The sequence below is a fragment of the Fistularia commersonii genome, chromosome 17, assembly GCF_037954325.1.
Source record: "Fistularia commersonii isolate RoL2024-O1a breed Wild chromosome 17, RoL_Fcom_v1.0, whole genome shotgun sequence".
Taxonomy (NCBI): Eukaryota; Metazoa; Chordata; class Actinopteri; order Syngnathiformes; family Fistulariidae; genus Fistularia; species Fistularia commersonii.
This window is the reverse complement of record NC_141300.1, coordinates 18,082,702-18,102,049: the sequence shown is the minus strand read 5'-3', so window position 1 is coordinate 18,102,049 and position 19,348 is coordinate 18,082,702. Positions and strand designations below refer to the sequence as shown.

The window sequence follows — 19,348 nt, the reverse complement described above, 5'->3', positions numbered from 1 at the left end:
AAAGACGTTGCTTCCGTCTTATTTTGAGTTTCTATCGACAACGCTCTCTTTCTTGTTTTAGCCCCGTTAGCAGCTCCGGTGTAACTGCGCTCGGTGACCGACGACCGAGCCCGTTAGCATCCGTTGACGAGTGCGGCTAGCCGATGCTAGGTGTGTTTGTTTTCTAGCGTCCTCTCGCACGGAGTCCTGTTCGTTTTTAGCTTTTAGTTTTATTTGCTCCCCTCCGGAGTCGTGTAGGCCCTTTAGTTGTGGTCGGAGTCGTGAGGAGAGCCATGCCCACGGTGGTGCTCGTCGACGTGTCTCTGTCCATGACGCGGCCGGTGTCGCAGGACGGCGGCGAGGAGTTCCAGCGCAAGAACCTGGCCGTGCATGGACTCAACATGCTGTTCGAGCACATGGCGTCCAACTACCGGCTGGAGTTCACCGCACTCATGGCCTTCTCCTCCCTCTGGGAGCTGCTGGTGCCTTTCACCCGGGACTACAACGCCTTGCAGGTAAAGAGCACCGAACGACCGGGCGGTGACACTCTGCGTGTAGAGCGGCTGTGGAGCTGTAGAGCTCTGGTGCTTTGGAGCTCCGGAGCTCTGGAGCTCACTCTTTAAGATGATCTACAGAAAGCCAGCATCTCCCCAGCAGCGAGCTCTCTGTGAAAGAAGCGAGGGAAACTGTCCTTTATCAGGACTGAAACCTTCGGACACATCTGAGCAAAGTGTCGGCGACCTTCTGCCTCCAGAGGTCTTGGTGGACAGGCTCAAATGATCTCACGCACGTAATGTCCGTGGCTCCAACAGTTAGGAAAGCTTTAATATTCATAAAAGAAATAAAAGACTAGCCGGAAGGAAAGGAAAGCTGGAGGAGACGGACACTGACATCGAGCTGAAGACAGGAGCTGGAGGTGGCAGAGATGAAGATGTTGAGGATCTCTTGCGGAGTTGCCTGGATGGAGACAATCTGGAATAATAATTCCTAATAATGTAATAATACAACATAGAAAAAATTGTTAATAATTATAAATTAGCAAACAAATAATTAATAGGAGTTCATACTAACAATTTATCCTTTGTTAAATCCTCATGGGGAAATTGTTTCTCAGCAAAGCCATCATGGATGGACGTTGAGCAGAAGGCTGCCGTCCACCAGCCCCAGGGGGGCAGTTTGGGCAGTCGGGCTGCCGTGTCTCGCTCAGCAACACTCGGACACGCGAGGAGGAGACGGAAATCCCAGCGAGGGCATGTTCGGTTCCAAACATTCCTGCTGAACGAGTCCATCAGAGGGACGGCACATGCTAGATGTTTTGGAGAGAAGGTCAGAGATGGTCGGGTCATGGACAGAGGAGGGAGAGCATGTATTGTATTGAATGTATTGGTAGATGGATGCTGGATGCTGAAGGAAGACCATAGAGAAGAGAGGATGAGAGGATATGAAGTTAGTCGGCGTGAGAGAGGAGGATCCAAAGAATAGAGTCAGATGGAGAAGGTGGATTGGCTGTGGAGACCCTGAAGGGAAAAGACCAAAGGAAAAGAAGGAGATTCATATAAGAAATAAAGGTAAACGCCTGGCAGGACGCTCCAGTGGACCAAGCCTACGTTCCCAGAGAACCTGAGAAACAAGGACCGGGAGAAGCTATGAGGCTGCGATTGTGCAGCGATGAAGGGATGAGAGTGCAGACAGGAAAGGAAGAGTGGGAGAATGAGAGAAGTGCATGGCAGGGTTTCCCTCGGTAGAGTACGCCTGGGGCAGGCGGGCGCTAACTATGACCTTTCTCTAAAAGAAAACCTATTCTTAAACAAAGAGAGGGTGAATTGTAACGGAGCATCGGACGTTTACGAGGGAAAATGTGTTGTCGTGTCGTGCAGGAGGCCTTGAGCAACCTGGAGGACTACGACAAGACCTGCGTGGAATCGGCTCTGCATGGCGTGAGCAACGTGGTGCAGCAGGAGTGGGGCAGCGCCTGCCCCTGTCAGGTGAGAGCCAGGCAGCAGGTCTGTGCTGAGGCTTGCTGTCCTGCAGGAGGCGGCGGCGATGGGTTTCAATGGAATTGAAATGTCTTTTATTGGTTCATTTTTAAGTGTCATTTTAAATGTGAAGATTAGGGTGATCGTGTAACATCTAAATGTTAAATGTTAAAATATTTTTGTCGCTCTTTATAAGCAACTGCACGCTCCTGTAAAAGGATGACAGCACACGCAGAGAGAGGACGGCATTCTCAGTTTGCTGCCGGCGGATCATTTAAGTTTGGCTTTTTTTCATAAATACAAGAAGGACTCAAATACACATTGAGTATATTGCATTAAAGTAACCCTCAGCCCAACGTCTTTTTTTGTCTGAGCTCAAAAATGTTTTGTTGCATGCAGAAATGTCATTTTGTTTTCTTTCAAGTTGTAACGTCATATGACATGTTCATTTATTTTAAATTTGAAAAAAAAAAAAAAAAGACACTGACCCCTATGATGTGTTAATTTATTTTAAATTCGAAAAAAAAAATACACTGAGCCCCTAACTGCTGCTCGGTGGCTGCTTTCTGCTCACGGTTCATCCATCATGGCTTCAGTGCAGTGCTTGAATCTGTGCTGTTTAACTTTCTGTTGTTAAAGCTTTCTTCTTCTTCTTCTCCAGCTGGTGCTGGTGACTGACGGCTCCCTGGGCATCGGGAAAGGCTCTTTGCGGCACTCGCTGCAGACGCTGAAGCACCGTGGCGAGGACAAGAAGTTCCCCCTGCCCTTCCCCTTCCCTACCAAGCTCTTCGTCATGTGTGTAGCCAATGTGGAGGAGGTACTAAATGGTTTTGTCTCCTCTGTGTGTGTGTGTGCATGCATATGTGTGTGTGTGTGTGTGTGTGTGTGTGTATGTGTGAGATTCGTCAACACATGAGATATTTGAATAATAATATTGGAAAATGTTAGTGAATTATATTATGACAGAATCAAGCAGAATGAGTTCTATACAGAGGTATTGTAGCTTTCAAACCTCAGCTTATGAAATCCTAAATATTGCATCCTCGTTCTGTGTTATCCTACAAATGTGGTAGTGAATACAATCCAGCGTAAAGCTCTCTCAAAGCACAAGGCCATGAAAGCGCCACATTAGTGGAGAGCATTCATCATCTTCGCTCCACCTGCCAGATGTGTTTCCACACAGCAAAGCCAGGCCAAGGAGAGGATGAGGCTTTTGGTGGCCTGGATTTGTCATCAAACTGCAACATAGCCAGGGTACAGAATACATCTAGGGCTGGGTGGGTGTGTGTGCACGTGTGTGTTTGGGTGTGTGTGCGTGTGTGTAAAAGTAGGAAAGGGGCTAGGCATATTAATAAAAACATTATATTAAAAACTCAAACCTTTTATCACATGTACAGTATAGAAACATGTTTCCCTGTACAGTGAAATTCCTACTTTTCTGTGTGCAGTGCATTTGGATATGATATGTGCTGATAGGAAGAGCATAAAGGTGGTTAGAAATAGGAATATGAACAGCGCAATAAGACATTTGGGTGCCGCTTGGCGTGCAACTCACAAAGATGAGTGCGCTTTCAATGAGAAGTAGCTGCATGTGTGAGAAGAATGAGTGTCAACTGTTTCAGAGTCTGGTCCGTGTTGCAGAAAAGTGAAAGGAATATTTGCGTCTCGTAGTTACAGATGAGCGGAGCCATGGATAATTTGGAGGAGCTGCTTTGTCTGAGCGGAGGGGACGGGCAGATCTTCACCATGGAGGGTCCGCTCTGCATGCAGAGCATCCAGTGCATGTTTGGGTAGGACTGTCGCAGGGAGAGCGTTTTTTTTTGTTTTGTTTTGTTTCTTCGTCAAGCTTTATGTATTCAACAAGGCCCATTTGGTCTCGCTCTGTCTGCAGGAGGCTGATCGACGTGGCGTACTCTCCGTTCCACGCCGTCCTGCACTGCGGGAACCTGTCCTCCGACGTCCAGGTGTTCCCCCGACCGGAACCCGTGGTGGTGGACGAGGAGGTGGAGCCTTTACCTCGAACAGTCAGCACAGGTGGCGTTCTGCTGCTGTATGGATTAATATACACGCATGCGTATGCAGCTGTATCGGATTCTGGGATTGTAAATAAGTTATAGAAAGGGAGACGTTAGAGCCGAGAGCTCACCGTTTCTACAGAACGTGATCTATCATGATCTCTACTGTTCTCAAGTCTCAAGACCGATTGTCCGTCGGTAACGTCCAACCACACTGGAAGAAGAAGAGAAAAATGCAAAGAATAGTATTATTTTTCATCCTGCTGAGCTGGAACTTTGTTTTATTTTTTGATTTTCAAACAAAGTGCTGTGTCGTTCCACTTTCAGATCTGGAAATTGTGGGCTTTATTGAAATCGCAGACATCTCCAGCCCTCCTGTCATATCCAGACATCTGGTGCTGCCCATCGCTGTGAACAAAGGTGTGTGTGCGTGTGTGCGTGCGTGCGTGTGTGCGTGCGTGCGTGCGTGCGTGCGTGCGTGCGTGCGCGTTCAAATTAAATCTGCCGTACGTAAGTCCTGTGTGATTATAGTAATCATCGCAAAAATACTTCTGACAAGTTCTCGTAGGCCTTTCAAGGTCATTAATGGCATTGATGGTCACCCTCATTTTCAAGAACCCTCAGCAAAGCTTCAAACCCAGCAGCCGCTGTGAGTTCAAACTCAGTCATTAATTTGGATGTTTATTCCCGCATCCTTTGGTTTTAAGGACAGAGTTAATTATTAGCTGCCCGTCATCGGTGGATCCAAGACCTCTGCTTTTCATTGACGAGTCAGATCAATAGAGAATATCCTGGTGCAACCCATCACTATGTCCAGAAAGGACCCTTGTATTTTTGCATGTGTAAAAAAAAGAAGAGTGTATCTCACGCACGCAGTTCTGTTTTACGTGGTATTTGGTGTTGCATCAGGTGAGATCCTGTCAGAAGGGTTTTTTATTTGACGGCCTGCAGCCGTGTGGGTAATTACTGAGTGCAACCAGACGCTGCCGGTTCCTTTTTGTCTTTCAGACTCAACCTTTTGAAACGGCTCAGTTGAACAGCAGCAGACGTGTCAAGCAGCGTTCAAGTACTTTCGGCGATTGATATTTCAACTTGCTCTCTGTCTCAGAGGTGGACGAGGTCGGCACGGGAGCCTCCGATGACCTTGAGGAGGAGCCGTCGGCCAGCCAAATGGCGGGGAAGAATCCCAACTTTTGTGTTCTTCTGCACGGCAGCCTGAAGGTGGAGGGCATGGTGGCGCTGGTCCAGCTGGGGTGAGACACGCACATTTCACAGCGGGATTCCTCGTCGCCGCCGTCATATTTCGTGCCGAAATCATGATCAAAATTTGTTTTTCTTTTCTTTTTTTAAGTCCCGAGTGGTACGGCATGCTGTACTCGCAGGCGGACAGCAAGAAGAAATCCAACCTGATGATGTCCCTGTTTGAGCCCGGGCCGGAGCCCCTGCCTTGGCTGGGCAAGATCTCACATTTGGGCCCCATCTCAGGTAACATGGGGGGTGTCACCTGAGTTCACCCTCCCCAGGTGAACGAAGAGCAAGGGTAGAACAAGTGTGTGCTCATCTAAATGTGACGTCCCCCACAGGGTGTCCTGAGCATCCCGTTTCTAATCCCACAGCCACTGTGACCCTTTTCCTGAATGTATCATTGGAAGAAAGGGATGTGTTTTCTTAATTGTGACACTGATCCTTGGCCAGGAATTCCTGAGGAGCAAAGGCCTTCTGTCACTGCGTACATGAACAGAGGCTCATTGTTTAGCTGTCGGGCCCGTCTGATCGCGGCTGATCAACGCTCTGGTGTTTCAGAGGCTGCTGAAAACCCCTACGGAGAGGACGATAGCAAGAGTCCTTTCCCCCTGCAGCCGCAGGTGAAACGGAGCTACGCCCAGAACGTCACCGTGTGGATTAAGGCCAGCGGACTGCAGGTAAACCGACACGGACCCCTGCACGTAAAATCAAAGTCTGGGAGAAGTGTAGAAGTTTCTCTCCCCTCAGTTGACCTCTGTTGTCAGGAAGAACAGATCCCTGCAGGACTTCAGTAGCTTCAGCAGACGGTGCACGTTGCAGCGGGTTGCCGTCGCCGTTGTGTGATGGAGAACAGTACTTCTTACTGCATGCAGGAGGGAAAGCATAGGATTTATTGGAGTGTGGATTTTAAATCCTATGAATCCCTCCTCACTGGGCGCCCGGGAACCCAAGCAACAGAGCAGATTTAAATGAGCACTTCTGCAGTGACGCGGCAGAATGTTTCATTTGAAAGCCTTGTGATTAACAAAGAGCTATTTTATCTTCAAGTACCTTCTTATCACCCTAAGCCTTTCTGTCCAAATGAATGACGTCTAAGCGCGGAAAGGCTTCAGACACAAGGATTTGGTGTGCGGTGTGTGCTTTCACATGAACGTGTGACCCCGTGGTTACACGCCGGACATAGCAGCAACTCTTCTATTTTGCTGAAGGTGAAGAAATTTTAAATGTATGGGTTTGAAAGAGTACATGGCGTCTAATGTTGCTGGTTGAAGTTGCTGGGACTGTGGGTCCGGAGTTCTTGCCACGGCATTGGGATGCAATGTCAACTTATATGTGGTCTTTTTGTAGACTGACGTGCAAAAGATCCTGAGGACTGCGCGGAAGATGCCTGACAAGACTTTTACATTTTACAAGGTATGTCGTCCTCGACGACCCCCCGATGAAACACCCGCTCACACCTGGGAAACATCTGATCCCGTCTCCTTCCCAGGAGCTGAACCGTCTGCGAAAGGCCGCCCTGGCCTTTGGCTTCTGGGACCTCCTGAAAGGTGTGGCCGAGCTGCTGGAAAGGGAGTGCACTTTGCTGCCGGACTCCGCCCACCCCGACGCCGCCTTCCAGCTCTCTCACGCGGCGCAGCAACTCAAAATGGCGAGCACCGGAGATTCCCAGTACGCCGTGTTTGACCACAACATTGCCCCCATGCACACTGACTTCTCCAGCTGAGCCCTCTCGGCTTTGGTGGCAACGGACTTGAGGAAGCGGCAGAAAGAGTGGCGGCACAAGGACGCCACTGTTTAACGCCTTCTGGATGGTGTATGTGGAACAGACTATGACACACTCCTTTTTGACACACACACATGCACGCACACACAGCAACTGTACATATTTTTTTTGAGTTTCTTTTGTAGACCGCTAGCTTTGACTTTTCATTCCACATTGGCCGACCGCCCCGTCAATAGGAAAGGACTGGCACGCACTGAGCAAAGACGGTCCAGTCATGAGTATAATTCTCCTGAGGTCGTACGGGACGGTTGTTACATGGTAATACAGCAGTGGTTCATGGTTGCTTGTCGTAGCAGTCAGCGAAAGGATCCACTCTTTATCTGACAGCTTGTAAATCTCAGCCACGACGACCAATTAAAGTACTCTGGACGACTAATTATCAGGGTTTAAAACAGCTTGTTGTTGGTCAGCGGACCGGACCGGACCCCCGGTCACCGAGGAGAGTAAGAAGAGGATCTCATTACAAAGAAAAGAAGGGAAAAACACAGTGGTGCGTGAAGATCCAAGTTGAAAGTCAGTTTTCCCACGCAGGCAGCCGAGGTGTTTTTACTTGGCGCTGCCAATCAGTGTGCTTTCCTTTTCTTGGTCCGGAATCGCCGCTTCCTTTGCTTGTAGAGATGACGGAAGTTGGCGGCGAGTCCTGGAGGGGAGCAAGACCAGACAACAGCCGTTGGATCTGTTTTACAGTCAGAGGCATCGGTGATGCAAATGTTTATTGCTAGCTTACCTAGAAACATGAGGACCAGGTAGACGCGCAGGAGGTACGAGAACCGGATGGAGGCGCCACCCGTTCCCGGCAGAGGAATGCTGAAGAGTTTGGTCTCGTCAAAGATGGGGATGGACTGGACTACAGCCACGGCTGCGTGGGACACACAGATAAACAAACCTTTAGTCTCTCTGACTTAAAAGCAAAAAAAACAAGCATTGTAAGATGATAAAAGAAAAACCACCTTCGGCTAGGACACCCAGCGGGTACAGTGGTATCCAGACGGTGTAGCGCAGCCAGGTCAGGGTTTTCCACTCAGAGTTGAAACAGCCCAGGATGTAGAATGGGTACCTCGAAACGGAGCCAGAGTGGAAATTAGTTTGCACTTGAAGGCGACGAGCCAGAGGAACCTTTGTATGTTTGCAGCGAGGAGGAATCATCGTTTTACTTGCACATTGAGCCAACCTTATGACCGGAAGGATCTGAATTTATGGAAACAAGCCGTCGAGCGTCTCCACCGTGACGCCTACCTGAAGATCTCAATGGAGCTCCAAAGGTAGAACACAAAGAAGACGACCGGCTTGTTGTGCATTTCCTCCACGCTGCCGAAGATGATGAAGAGGATAAAATTGCGTCCGACCACCTGGAAAAAAGGAGTTCTATTTCTAAATGTACTTTCACTGAATCTGATCTGTTGTAAACTGACAGACGGGTCTCCCACCTGTATGAGAGTCGGGATGACAGCCGTCTTGACGACACCAAACGCAGCATTCAGGACCTCCACGGCTGCCAGGATCTGGCAGAAGAACACGACGTCCGATATGGTGTGAAAGGTATCGTAGAGAGAATCTGAAACAGAAGAGAAAAGACATTTGTCTCTTAAGTTTCTTCAAAGGAGAACAGAAAAGATGGGACTCGGGACGGGACGCTCACCTTGGCCGAACATTACGAGACGGGCGGTCATGTTGATAAAAACCCAAGAGAAGCCGAGGAACTGCACCAAGTTGTAGACGAAGAGGAACCCTCTCTTCAGGCTAAAAGACTCTGAGAAAATTAAAAAAACAAGAATCCGTAAGCGCATCTGCATCGGTCATCATAGACACAAGAGACACGTCGTGACTCACCCTCCTCGTCGTACCTCGCGGCCTTCAGTCTGTTTTTGTTCTCCTTTTAAAATACAGATGAGGGAAAGTTACACGTCAGGATGATTGAGGTGAAATCAAGCCAACTCTGACCTCCAGCTCACCCTCTCCCTGATCTCCATCTCGGCGTCGGACTCCTCCAGCCAGCGGTCGAAATCCGGCGCCAAGAAGACTGGTTTGCGCTCCTGCCTGGTCAGCCTGTCCCACCAGCCCCGAAGCTCCTTCCGTACCGTGACGTTCACCTGCCGCTGGGTGGACTTGTGACCCACCTGGACGCGGGTTCGCCGGATCAGGTTTGGTTCGGACTTGCCGGGATGAGTACAGGGTGGGGAGTGCCGAGCGTTTCAACGCAGACCTACCTCTGCTTTGACTGGCAAAAGGAAGTCCAAGGTAAACTCGTACTCATTTTGTCCTTTTGCCCCGTGGCCCTGGGCTAGACACACACATTCACACAGTCATTTATAGGATACTGCTTACATAGGCAAAGTGGCAGAGGACTCGCATACCTCGGAAGTGAAGGACGTTGTCGTGGACGTGGACGTTGATGTTCTGCAAAGAGAAAATAAGCAGACGATCGCCTTCTTTTCTCGGGCTTAAAAAATGTTTACCGTCTGCAGGTTATTGTTGAAGTGAATTGATGCAATACTACTGCTTCAACACATTGTGGGGCTTTAAAAAAGACACATTCTCGTCATGTCATTGAACGCAACACGCGGGAGACGCTCACACACCGCGGCGGGGATCGTCTGTCCCACGACCTCGAAGCACCTGTGGAGAACGTCTCAACTCGGCTCCCGTCCGCTATGACATTTATTATTCAGCCCGGGTTCGCAAAATCAAGAAAAAGAGCCTCTCGAGGAGTTTTTCGGCCATCAGGCGAGGAAGAGAACGCGGAGGCGGTCTTCCGGTTAGCTCACCTGCGCGTCGGTCAGCTCCACCCGCAGGTAGACCTCTTCGTGACGCTGGGCCCAGTAAACGAGCGGCGTCAGCGGCATTGTGCCGTGTTGTGTATATTATTCTTTTTTTTATCTTCCACGAACTTTTTTACTGAAGTTCAATGAACGAGAGCCCCGTCCGCCATGCTAGCAGCAGCTCCGGCGGATCACCAGAATATTCTGCGACGCTACGTCAGGCGGGCGCGTACGTCAACGCTGATTGGCTGCCGGGATTTGTTGCCGGAAGTAGAGCGAGTCTGTGCGGAGCCGCTGAAGGGAACGCACGTTAGCATCTAGCTGATATGCTAACATGCGGGCGAACAACCGCGTGTCTTGTCCTAAAGCCGATTTGGTGAAACCCCTGCGCGACATTTCGTGCTCCCGTCGGCCTGACACGAAACGTCCATCGCCCCCCGTCGTCGATTGGCCGCTGAGAACATTGACGGATGACGAAATAGTTGGGCTCCGAGCAGTAGAGCGAAACGCAAGTTAGCTTTCAGTGTTCGGGCCAACATGCAAGCAGACGATCAGGCCTGCTGCCTTACAGCCGGTTTGGCCAAATCCAGTGGGACATTTCATGTTCTCGTCGGTGTGACTGGGAGCGTTGCGGCCCTCAAACTGCCGGTTTTAGTTTCCCAGCTTCTTCAGCTTCCCGGAGTGAGCTATTTTTTGTCACTACTCTCATGAAATTGGTGTTTTTTCCATGAGTCCTCCCACCTTTTATTTATGTTTTTAAACTAAGAAATAATATGACCGTACTTGTTTTCGCAATATTGTTTTATCTGAAGGTCTCTCTTGTCAGAGCATGCAATGCACCACGGTTACCACCAGATAGAGCTTTTGCAGCCTTTGGGCTCTGAGAGAAGATGGAGAATCTGCAGGTTCATTTGTTCTGATTGGGATGTTTTGCAAGTTTTATTTGAAGACAAAGACGTGTTCAGTGACCTGTACTTGACCCGAAATTCAAATAGATCAATTTATAAAAAGTGAAGCATTGTCTGTTAATTACAGTTTATTTGTCAAGATTGAAAGATTCTAAGTTTTTATTGTCAAGTGCACAGTGTGGAAATGTATTTTCCTGAACAATGAAATTCTTCTTTTGCTGTCCACAGCTAAGCCAGATATGTAGTAATGAATAAATAGTAAACATACTGCCGCAGCCAGATGTTAACAGTGTGGGGAAGTGCACACATTGCACGGTGATGTAAACAGGGCACAGAAATGTTATCAGTGTCAGCAGGAACTGAACTGTTAGCTAATAATCCTATTTTGCTGGGTGTTTGCTCTGCATTGGATATATGTTATACTTTTTGATTCATCATTAGCATCATTCTATGATCCGCAATCAGAGTCTGGAATGTCAACCAATAATCCTTATGCATAAAACGCATAGTTTTAGTACTGATTCTAATAAGAAGTGACCTTTTTGTGATGATGTGAGGCAGGCTGAATGTGACTGCTTCACCCCCGTCAAAGACAAGCGGGTCATTGAAATGCATGTCCCACTCTTATCCCCTGATTTTTAGTTAAAAGAACAAGAATTTGTAAAATGAACATTACTTTTTTCCCCATATTTCATTTTTACGATAAGATTTTTTGTTGTCTCTGAAGTGCTGGTTCTGTTTTGTTGTCCTTGGTGCTCGACTTCTGAGCGAAATCGTTCCACGGCGACCGCACTTGGATTTCTTCCCTTGAAGACGTTTCACTTCTCATCAGAGAGGCTTCTTCAGTTCGAACAGAGTGCTGCGAATTCTCTGTGTATAAGTGCCAGGGTTGAGGGCTGTCTTGGTTGCAATGGCTTGTTATGTCAACGGGCGAGTTGTTTTGCAGAAACTAGGTTGAACGGAGTTGTTGTGTTAATGAGGCTGTCGTTGGGGGTAACGAAGGTACAGCTTGTGGTGACTTATCGGAGTAAGAATTTGAATATGTATAGCTAAAATCCAGATTGTGTTAAACAAAAGAGAGGAACATGTAAGTTCTCTTGCAATGAGGCTCAGGCGGCAGTCACCGGGTTCTGGTTTCGGTGGTGGAACCTCTCGTCCTGGGTGGTTTGGAGGGTGGAGATATACAAAGATAGCTTCTTTGACCCCCCCTCGAGCCATCTGTCTTCTCCCCCATCCCTCAGATGAGGGTGGACTGCAGAGCGCGGTCCTGAGGAGGTGGCGCTCCTTAGTTTGGCCATCCGTTTGTGCAGAAGTTGTTTTGTCTACCCGGTGTAGGTGTCACACTCCTCATTGCAGGTGACAGCATACGTCACTTCCTCTATCTTGTGCCTGGGTGTTCTGTCCGTCTGTCTTTGCCTCAGGGTAGTCTGGGGCTCAAAATGTTACCGTACTTGCTGTTTGAGTTTTTCTGGAATACCAGCAATATATGGTATGACAATGTCTTTGTTCCGGCTCTAGTGCTAGCAACTCTCAGGTTCAGTGTAATCAAAACAGACACAAACCAACCTTAAAAGGCAGGACACAACAAAACAACAATAGCAGTCTCTCTGGCTTAGAAATATGAGACAGAAAAAGACAAAAATAACATCTAGAAGAATAAATAGATAAATATATAGAAAGAAATAAAAATGTTGGACCTCCCTTTTTTTTTTGCCTTCAATGGTTGATGGGGTGTTTTTGGCAAGTTCTGATTTCCCCTAGTTTTCTTGTTGAATATGAAGTCCAGGAATGGAAGCTTGTCATCAGTGACATCCCCCGGAGAGAATTTGATGTGTGCGGCTACCATGTTAAAGTGGATTGTGTCTTCATGCATACTGTTGACTTTGTGAAGCCACAAAGTATTATGTGGTCTTCCTTCCTCTCTTGCCGGTGCTTTAGGTGGAAGTGAGAGTGGTCACAACAGAGCACGCTAAACACTTCTACAACCCCGCAGAAGTTTCTGTGAAAATCTACAGTGACAAGGATGAATGGGAGGTAATAATTACCTTGTCAAATGTCCCAGAGAGTCATGAACAGGCTGTCTCAAGCTGAGGTTCTCTAACTTTGGTGTTACTGACATGCATTATGGCAGGGTGGGCAAACTACGGCCCGCGGGCCACATCCGGCCCGCCAAAGATTGGTGCAGAATTCATACTTGATGTGAATGATTGGATCAATGAATACGGGAGCACAAACAGGACATTATTTCATTTTTGGAGCTATTTGAGAACACTTTAGATTTTCCTGAGCTGAATGACACAGATTGTTTTTATGATTTAGCCTTTACTGTGGACATAACTCTGAGCTGGACGTGACGCTACAAGGGAAAACGGTTTGTGCATGAAATGCAAGCAAACGTCAGAGTCTTCAAAACCAAGCTGGTTTTATTTTCAAAGCAAATCTCAGACAAATCTCAGACAAATGACAGCTGAGTCTGATATGTACAGTTAACAATTTTTTTTATTTTCTATAGGTATCATATTTTGTGCTGACCCGGCCCGTCTGTCAAATTTTAAAAGTCAATGCGGCCCCTGAGCCAAAAGTTTGCCCACCCCTGCGTTATGGGATATTTCCTCAAATAGAATTCTTAACGTTGAATCTTTGCCAGTGTTTTTTTTAAGAGAGAATGATAACAACGATAACATTGAAATCTTCTTCTTTTGGCTTTTCCCTTCAGGGGTCGCCATAGCGACCATCTAACCCTATTCTCTGTATCCTCCTCTCTCACACCAACTACCTTCATAGTCTCTCTCACGACGTCCATAAATCTTCTCTTTGGTCTTCCTCCAGACCTCTTGCCCAGCAGCTCAAATTCCGGCATCCGTCTACCAATATATTCTCTATCCCTCCTCTGTCCATGACCCAACCATCTCCGTCTGGCTTCTCTGACCTTCTCTCCAAAACATCTAACATGTGCTGTTCCTCTGATAGACTCATTCCTGATCCTCTCCATTCTGGTCACTCCCAAAGAGAACCTCAACATCAACATCTTCCAGAACATACTTCCACCTCTAGATTTTCCTCCACCTGTTTTCTGCTCTCACTACAGATCACAATGTCACCCGCAAACATCATGGTCCATGGGGATTCCTGTCTAACCTCATCTGTCAGCCTATCCATCACCATTGCGAACAAGAAGTGGCTCAGAGCTGATCCCTGATGGAGTCCCACCTCCACCTTGAACTTCTCTGTTACCCCTACAGCACACCGTACCAGTGTCTCACAGCTAGCATACATGTCCTGCACCAGTCTAACATACTTCTCTGCCACTCCAGACTTCCTCATACAATACCAGAGCTCCTCTCTTGGCACCCTGACATATGCCTTTTTTTAGGTCTACAAAAACACAATGCAGCTCCCTCTGACCTTCTCTGTACTTTTCTATTAGCATTCTTAAAGCAAATACTGCATCTGTAGTACTCTTTCTAGGCATGAAGCCATACTGCTGTTCACAAATGCTGACTTCTGCTCTCAGTCTAGTTTCCACTACTCTTTCCCATAACTTCATTGTATGGCTCATCAACTTTATCCCTCTATAGTTGCCGCAATTCTCATCAGCTCATCAAAGTACTCTTTCCATCTTCCCATCACTCTTCTAGCATCTGTCAATACATTTCCCTCTCTGTCCTTAATCACCCGGACCTGTTGTACATCCTTTCCATCTTTATCTCTCTGTTTCGCCAACCTGTATAGATCATTCTCACCCTCCTTACTATCCAACCGAGCATACAGGTCATCGTACGCATTTTCTACTTTCCTTCCAGATGACACACCAAGTACTCTTCTACCTGTCTCCCTGATAACACTAGTTGTAGTTGTCCAATCATCTGGAAGCTCACCCTGACCACCCAGACCCTTTCTCAACTCCTCCCTGAAAACCATTGCAACACTCCTCCCTTTTCAGCTTCCACCACTTTGTCCTCTGCTCTGCCTTTGTCCTCTTCATCTTCCTTGTCACCAGAGTCATCCTACAAACCACCACCATCCTATGCTGTCTGGCTACACCTACTAATAAGTACAGAAAATCCTTTTTTCTTAACTGTGTAACACGGCTGGTGAAAAAGATGACTAATAAATAAGACAAGGAAAAGTCTTTCCTTCCATTCATTTTCTTTGTCCTCCTCCAGCCGATCGCTATCTCGGCCTTCCTCCCGCGCACTAAAACCATTCAAGTCGTCTTGTTCCGTGTCGGAATCGAACGCCGTCACAATTTCATGGTCATTTTAAGGGTCTGACGTAACGAGGCTAAATGTTTTGGCGGCGTAAAGCTCGTTAGCCCCCAAATATCCATAAATTAGCCGCATCGTCGTTTAAGCCTTAGCGTTCAAAGCGTGTGCAAAAAGTAGTCGGGAAATGACGGTATTGTGCTTTTCAACAATGGGAACGGGTTTTGCAACAGCCGTGCGGTTTCCGCTTCAGATGTGGACGCAGAGATCGGACCCGGTGCTCCACATCGAGCTGAGACGCTGGGCGGACCTGTTCGTCATCGCCCCCCTCGACGCCAACACTCTTGGAAAAATTGCCAGCGGCATTTGTGACAACCTGCTGGTGAGAGCCAAATGTTTTTGCCTTTTCATCTGTGATCGGTGTCAGCCAGTCCTTCATACATAGCAGATTTTGTTTATCTTTCTTTTCGGCAGACGTGTGTGGTGAGAGCCTGGGACACCAGCCGGCCTCTCCTCTTCTGCCCCGCAATGAACACGGCCATGTGGCGACATCCCATCACGGCGCAGCAGATCTCCATGCTCAGCCAGTTTGGATACGTGGAAATCCCCTGCATTTCTAAGAAGCTTGTGTGTGGAGACGAAGGTGTGTGTTAAAAAGTGTACACTTCATGCTCCTAGACGACAAACGATGTTTGGCATTTCTTTGATTTCACACAAGATGAAATATTGTCTGTGGAGGTTCTGAGTCATGCAGGTTTTGATAAGAACCAGGAAGCAGTGTACGGGTTAGCCACAGTACCGGACAGCACCGGCACGTACTTCTCGTAAGACTTTTCGCTCGCTGTTGGAAAAACATTCCTGTTAGAGAGACCAGAGACCAGAGACCAGAGAAGTGCTGTGTTTTTCACACGATAAGGCGCACTTAAAATCCCTCAATTCCCTCAAAAATCGTCCGTGCGCCTTATAATCCGGTGCGCGCCGTGTGTGAATCCTTGTGGTGCAAACCGACCTCCAACCAATTCTATGTGGTTCACTGCACTCAAACATCTGGCCAAGTGTTTTAGGCGACTTCGGTAAGCGATCGATCGGTCGTCGCAGCGTTCCCGCCTGACACCAGCACGTCGTACTAAAGTGGCTCCTCGGTTGAATAGGGGCCGTGACGTCGGACGGCGTCGGATAACCAACGATGTGGTGCCTGAATACGACGTGGTTCCGACCCCACGCTAACTTCAGGCGTCCGCTATCGCTGGCGACCATAAAGCGATCAGAGAACAGGACGTCGTGTTCTTACCGCTGGTACGTTCTGTGCTGCAACACAAGGTCTCTGCACTTCTGGGTGGATGAGGAACCCCAAAACCTCCGGCTGGTAAGAGTCGTGCTTACACACTGGAAATGGATCTGGAGGCTGTCAGTGGCGCAGTAGATGTCGGGAACAGAGCGGCCGCCAAAGAATTCAACATGAATGAATGAATGAATGGGACGGAAGCGGATGAACTGCGGCGAGTGAAGAAGACCAAGCAGAGCTTCCAGGGAGCTGAGCTAGAGGGATGAGACGGATAAAGTTTGAATAAACCGACCGTTTTCTTTGGCTTTATATACCGTATGTTTTATCATGGGCCTCATTGATGTTGCACCTTATGGTCCGCAAACTATGGTATTTTTCTGCTGCGGTACGTTTCTGTCTTTGCAACCTTCTAAACCTTTTTTTTTTTTTTTGCTGCTGAACACCTGCAGTGCCCTTGTTGCAACGCTCTGGCAGGAAAGTCTGGCCTACCTCAAGGGTTTAGCATTGTTTTTTTCCAGTGACTCACACTTGCTGTGGTCTGGCAGCGATAGAGGTTTCGTATCACGCCTGATGTTGACACCTCTGCCTGCAGGAAACGGTTAAGGACGGGGCCTTGGTACAAAACATGAAGAAAACACGCTGTCCTCACCATGGAGGTTCAGCTCAGTGTCAAAGGCAAATTCTCAGAGACCGCCGTCATATTTATTGGTAACATTGATTCCTCTGATCGGTTTCTTGGGATGAATACACAAAATAAAGCGGAGGAAGTCCACTTTAGGTCGCGCGTTACGCTGTGCTTTTACCCAAAAGATTTTCACCGTTGCAGACGAAAAAAAACAAAAGTCAGAATGAGTTTTCTGGAGTGGTTAGGCATAAGGTGGTAATCTGAGCCGTTATTGATCAGTCTTTTCCTAGCCTCGGTCCTCACGGCGATGTAACACAATCAGCAACCAATAGATGAGACCAAGAGAACCGGAAACAGGAAGCGCCTTATGATTTAACACTTGCAGACTTGAAACTAGCGGTCGTGAAGAAATCTCAAGAGTTGTCGGCCAGTCTTACTGGAGTCGCACTTACTTTTAAGATCAGATAAGATATACTTTATTGATCCCCGTCGTGGGAACGAGAGAGGAAGCGAGGTTGCGGTGACACAGATGCACCTGTGGGCGGTCAGAGTTTGGTGGCGTCCAGACTGCTGTTGTGCAGTCTGATGGCCGTCTTTTTCACAGAAATCTACATTCCTGCAATTTAATCCTCCTCGCTCAAACGTGTGCGGTAATTGTTTTCTGTCCTCCTGGTTGCAGGTAAAGGAGCCATGGCGGAGGTGGTGGCCATCGTGGCCGCGGTCCAGCAGCACCTGCAGAGAGCGGTCCAGGAGGCCGGGAGCTCCAACATGTGAGGGATCTGTCAATCTTTGCTTCACAATTCACTGGAGTCAAAGTACAAAAACCCAACTCAGGATCATCATGTTTCTCTTCTTGGAAAACCAATAAGTAAGCAATCATGTATATACGTATATGTATGTATGTATATGTATATATATATATATATATATATATATATATATATATATATCAGTGTCCTGATGTGAGCTGTGACTGGAGCAGAGCCGCAGCTACTAAATACTGACCTGAAGAGAATGAATACTTGTGCAGTCAGTGACTTTACCTTATATCACTCTAATTGATATCATTTTATAAAAATCATTTTATATAAATATTCATATTTTTTGAAATCATGTTGACCATGATGTCATTTATAAAACCATAAAAAATGTTGCAACGTCCAAGGGGGATGGATTTTTTCAGGCTTTTTTCAACTTTTGGCCGCAAAACTCAGAGGCAAGTTTGAAAGCAGGGGTGTTAAACTCATTTTCAGCGAGGAAGTGGCGTTTGCTCTGATCAACAGGCATCCTGTAACGCCTCCTTTCCATTTTTATCTTGTTTTTATCCGGGTCCTGTTTCCCTTTTCTTCCCCTCTTTCTTCTTTTTTGTTGTTTCTTTCATGTTTTTTTATTGATTCAGCCCTTTGAGCTGTCGCCCCGTGATCATGACGTGGTAAAACATCACACGTCCCCAGTATTTTGCTTAGGCTACATTTTATTTTTTAATTTTTAATTTTAATTTTTAATTTTTTAATGGTGTCCCATACAAAAATGAGATCAAAAATTTGAGGGTGACTTCACCACCCCCGGAGGCATCCATACACCATGGTGTTACCACCATATACCATGGTGTTACCACCGTTGCCTCTGATCTGGTCACGCTCGACTTGTTTTCCGATGGGGTCTTATGACGAGAAGGTCAGGTACCACGTGGGCTGGGACTCATGACCGGTGACCAAAGGTTATGCAAGATGAAGCATTTAATTCTGTCTCATAGAGGCCAAAATCCAGACCCCAGAAGAACCATCGGGTTACAATGATTATTAAGATAATAAGAATTTATCCTTTATTAATCCCTGTGGGGAAATTGGTTCCCTGCAATGAAGAACATGAGTATGAGGCTGCCAAGGAAGCGGCGAGGTCTTCAGTGTGTCGCTCAACAACACTCGGACACGCTAGTGTCCGTTTTTGCGGCCTCCACCACGGGACCGGACTTTGTTGTCCCGGTGTGTTCAGATGTGATCCAAGAAAAACATCAGCGCTGTCAGGAACTGTTGAAGCGATGAGTGGTTTATTAGAGATCAAGAAATACTCCTGCGAGAATTCCCGGGCCGAAATGAATGTCACCCCGAGGGGATGGTTCACCCTCTCTAGACGTCCGCTGAGGCGCGTCCAGTCGGATGTGCAGATGAGGAGATTTCGGCCCCAACCTCAGGGAGTGGCCGTGATTTATACCACTATCTGGAGGGTCAAAGTTTCTTCCTAATATGGAGTTGTTTTTCACACCCTTTGGAAGAGGTCAACTAGGTACCAGGCCGTGTCATGACTGGGCCTCCGGGCCTTCTGGGATTCGTCATTGCTAGTGCATTGGGGGTGTTAGTGGAAAAATACAAAGTTGGGTGCACTTTTGCCATCATGTGATGCGTTCCCGCGCGTGAATCCTGTGCAAATTTTAACACTAGGAAGAGCCGGGAATCTAACGGGGAATGTTTGCTTCCGGAGACGGAGATGGAGACAGCCACTGCGACTGCGACTGCGACTGCGACTGCGACTGCGACTGCGATAGCTCCTGCGCCGCGCCGCCCCTCA

At 47.7% G+C, this 19,348-nt stretch overlaps 3 protein-coding genes across 5 annotated transcripts; 2 read left to right on the top strand and 1 right to left on the bottom strand.

Moving 5' to 3' along the window:
* Positions 1-145: 145 nt before the first annotated feature.
* Positions 146-7,374, top strand: ints14 (integrator complex subunit 14). The gene is made up of 11 exons (XM_086163111.1): positions 146-494; positions 1,857-1,964; positions 2,617-2,772; positions 3,627-3,745; positions 3,847-3,989; positions 4,298-4,390; positions 5,079-5,223; positions 5,322-5,455; positions 5,774-5,892; positions 6,563-6,628; positions 6,705-7,374. Exons 1-11 carry the CDS (start codon positions 273-275, stop codon positions 6,936-6,938), a joined length of 1,539 nt encoding a protein of 512 aa, XP_086019237.1. The 5' UTR covers positions 146-272; the 3' UTR covers positions 6,939-7,374.
* On the bottom strand, positions 7,205-9,962 carry hacd3 (3-hydroxyacyl-CoA dehydratase 3). The gene is made up of 11 exons (XM_086163112.1): positions 9,764-9,962; positions 9,353-9,395; positions 9,206-9,279; positions 8,951-9,115; positions 8,829-8,871; positions 8,638-8,748; positions 8,426-8,553; positions 8,235-8,347; positions 7,949-8,055; positions 7,726-7,857; positions 7,205-7,638 (listed from the first exon to the last, which is right to left on the bottom strand). The coding sequence occupies exons 1-11, from the start codon at positions 9,839-9,841 to the stop codon at positions 7,562-7,564; spliced, it is 1,071 nt and encodes a 356-aa protein (XP_086019238.1). The 5' UTR covers positions 9,842-9,962; the 3' UTR covers positions 7,205-7,561.
* ppcdc (phosphopantothenoylcysteine decarboxylase) lies at positions 9,564-19,348 on the top strand. 3 transcript variants are annotated; one of them, XM_086163116.1, is made up of 6 exons: positions 9,564-9,790; positions 12,604-12,699; positions 15,124-15,252; positions 15,345-15,513; positions 17,460-17,648; positions 19,222-19,348. In XM_086163116.1, the coding sequence occupies exons 1-5, from the start codon at positions 9,650-9,652 to the stop codon at positions 17,552-17,554; spliced, it is 630 nt and encodes a 209-aa protein (XP_086019242.1). In that variant the 5' UTR covers positions 9,564-9,649; the 3' UTR covers positions 17,555-17,648; positions 19,222-19,348. The 3 variants fall into 3 exon arrangements, with proteins under 3 accessions (XP_086019242.1, XP_086019241.1, XP_086019239.1); XM_086163113.1 differs by lacking the exon at positions 9,564-9,790 and adding an exon at positions 10,043-10,438; XM_086163115.1 differs by lacking the exons at positions 9,564-9,790; positions 12,604-12,699 and adding an exon at positions 10,031-10,438.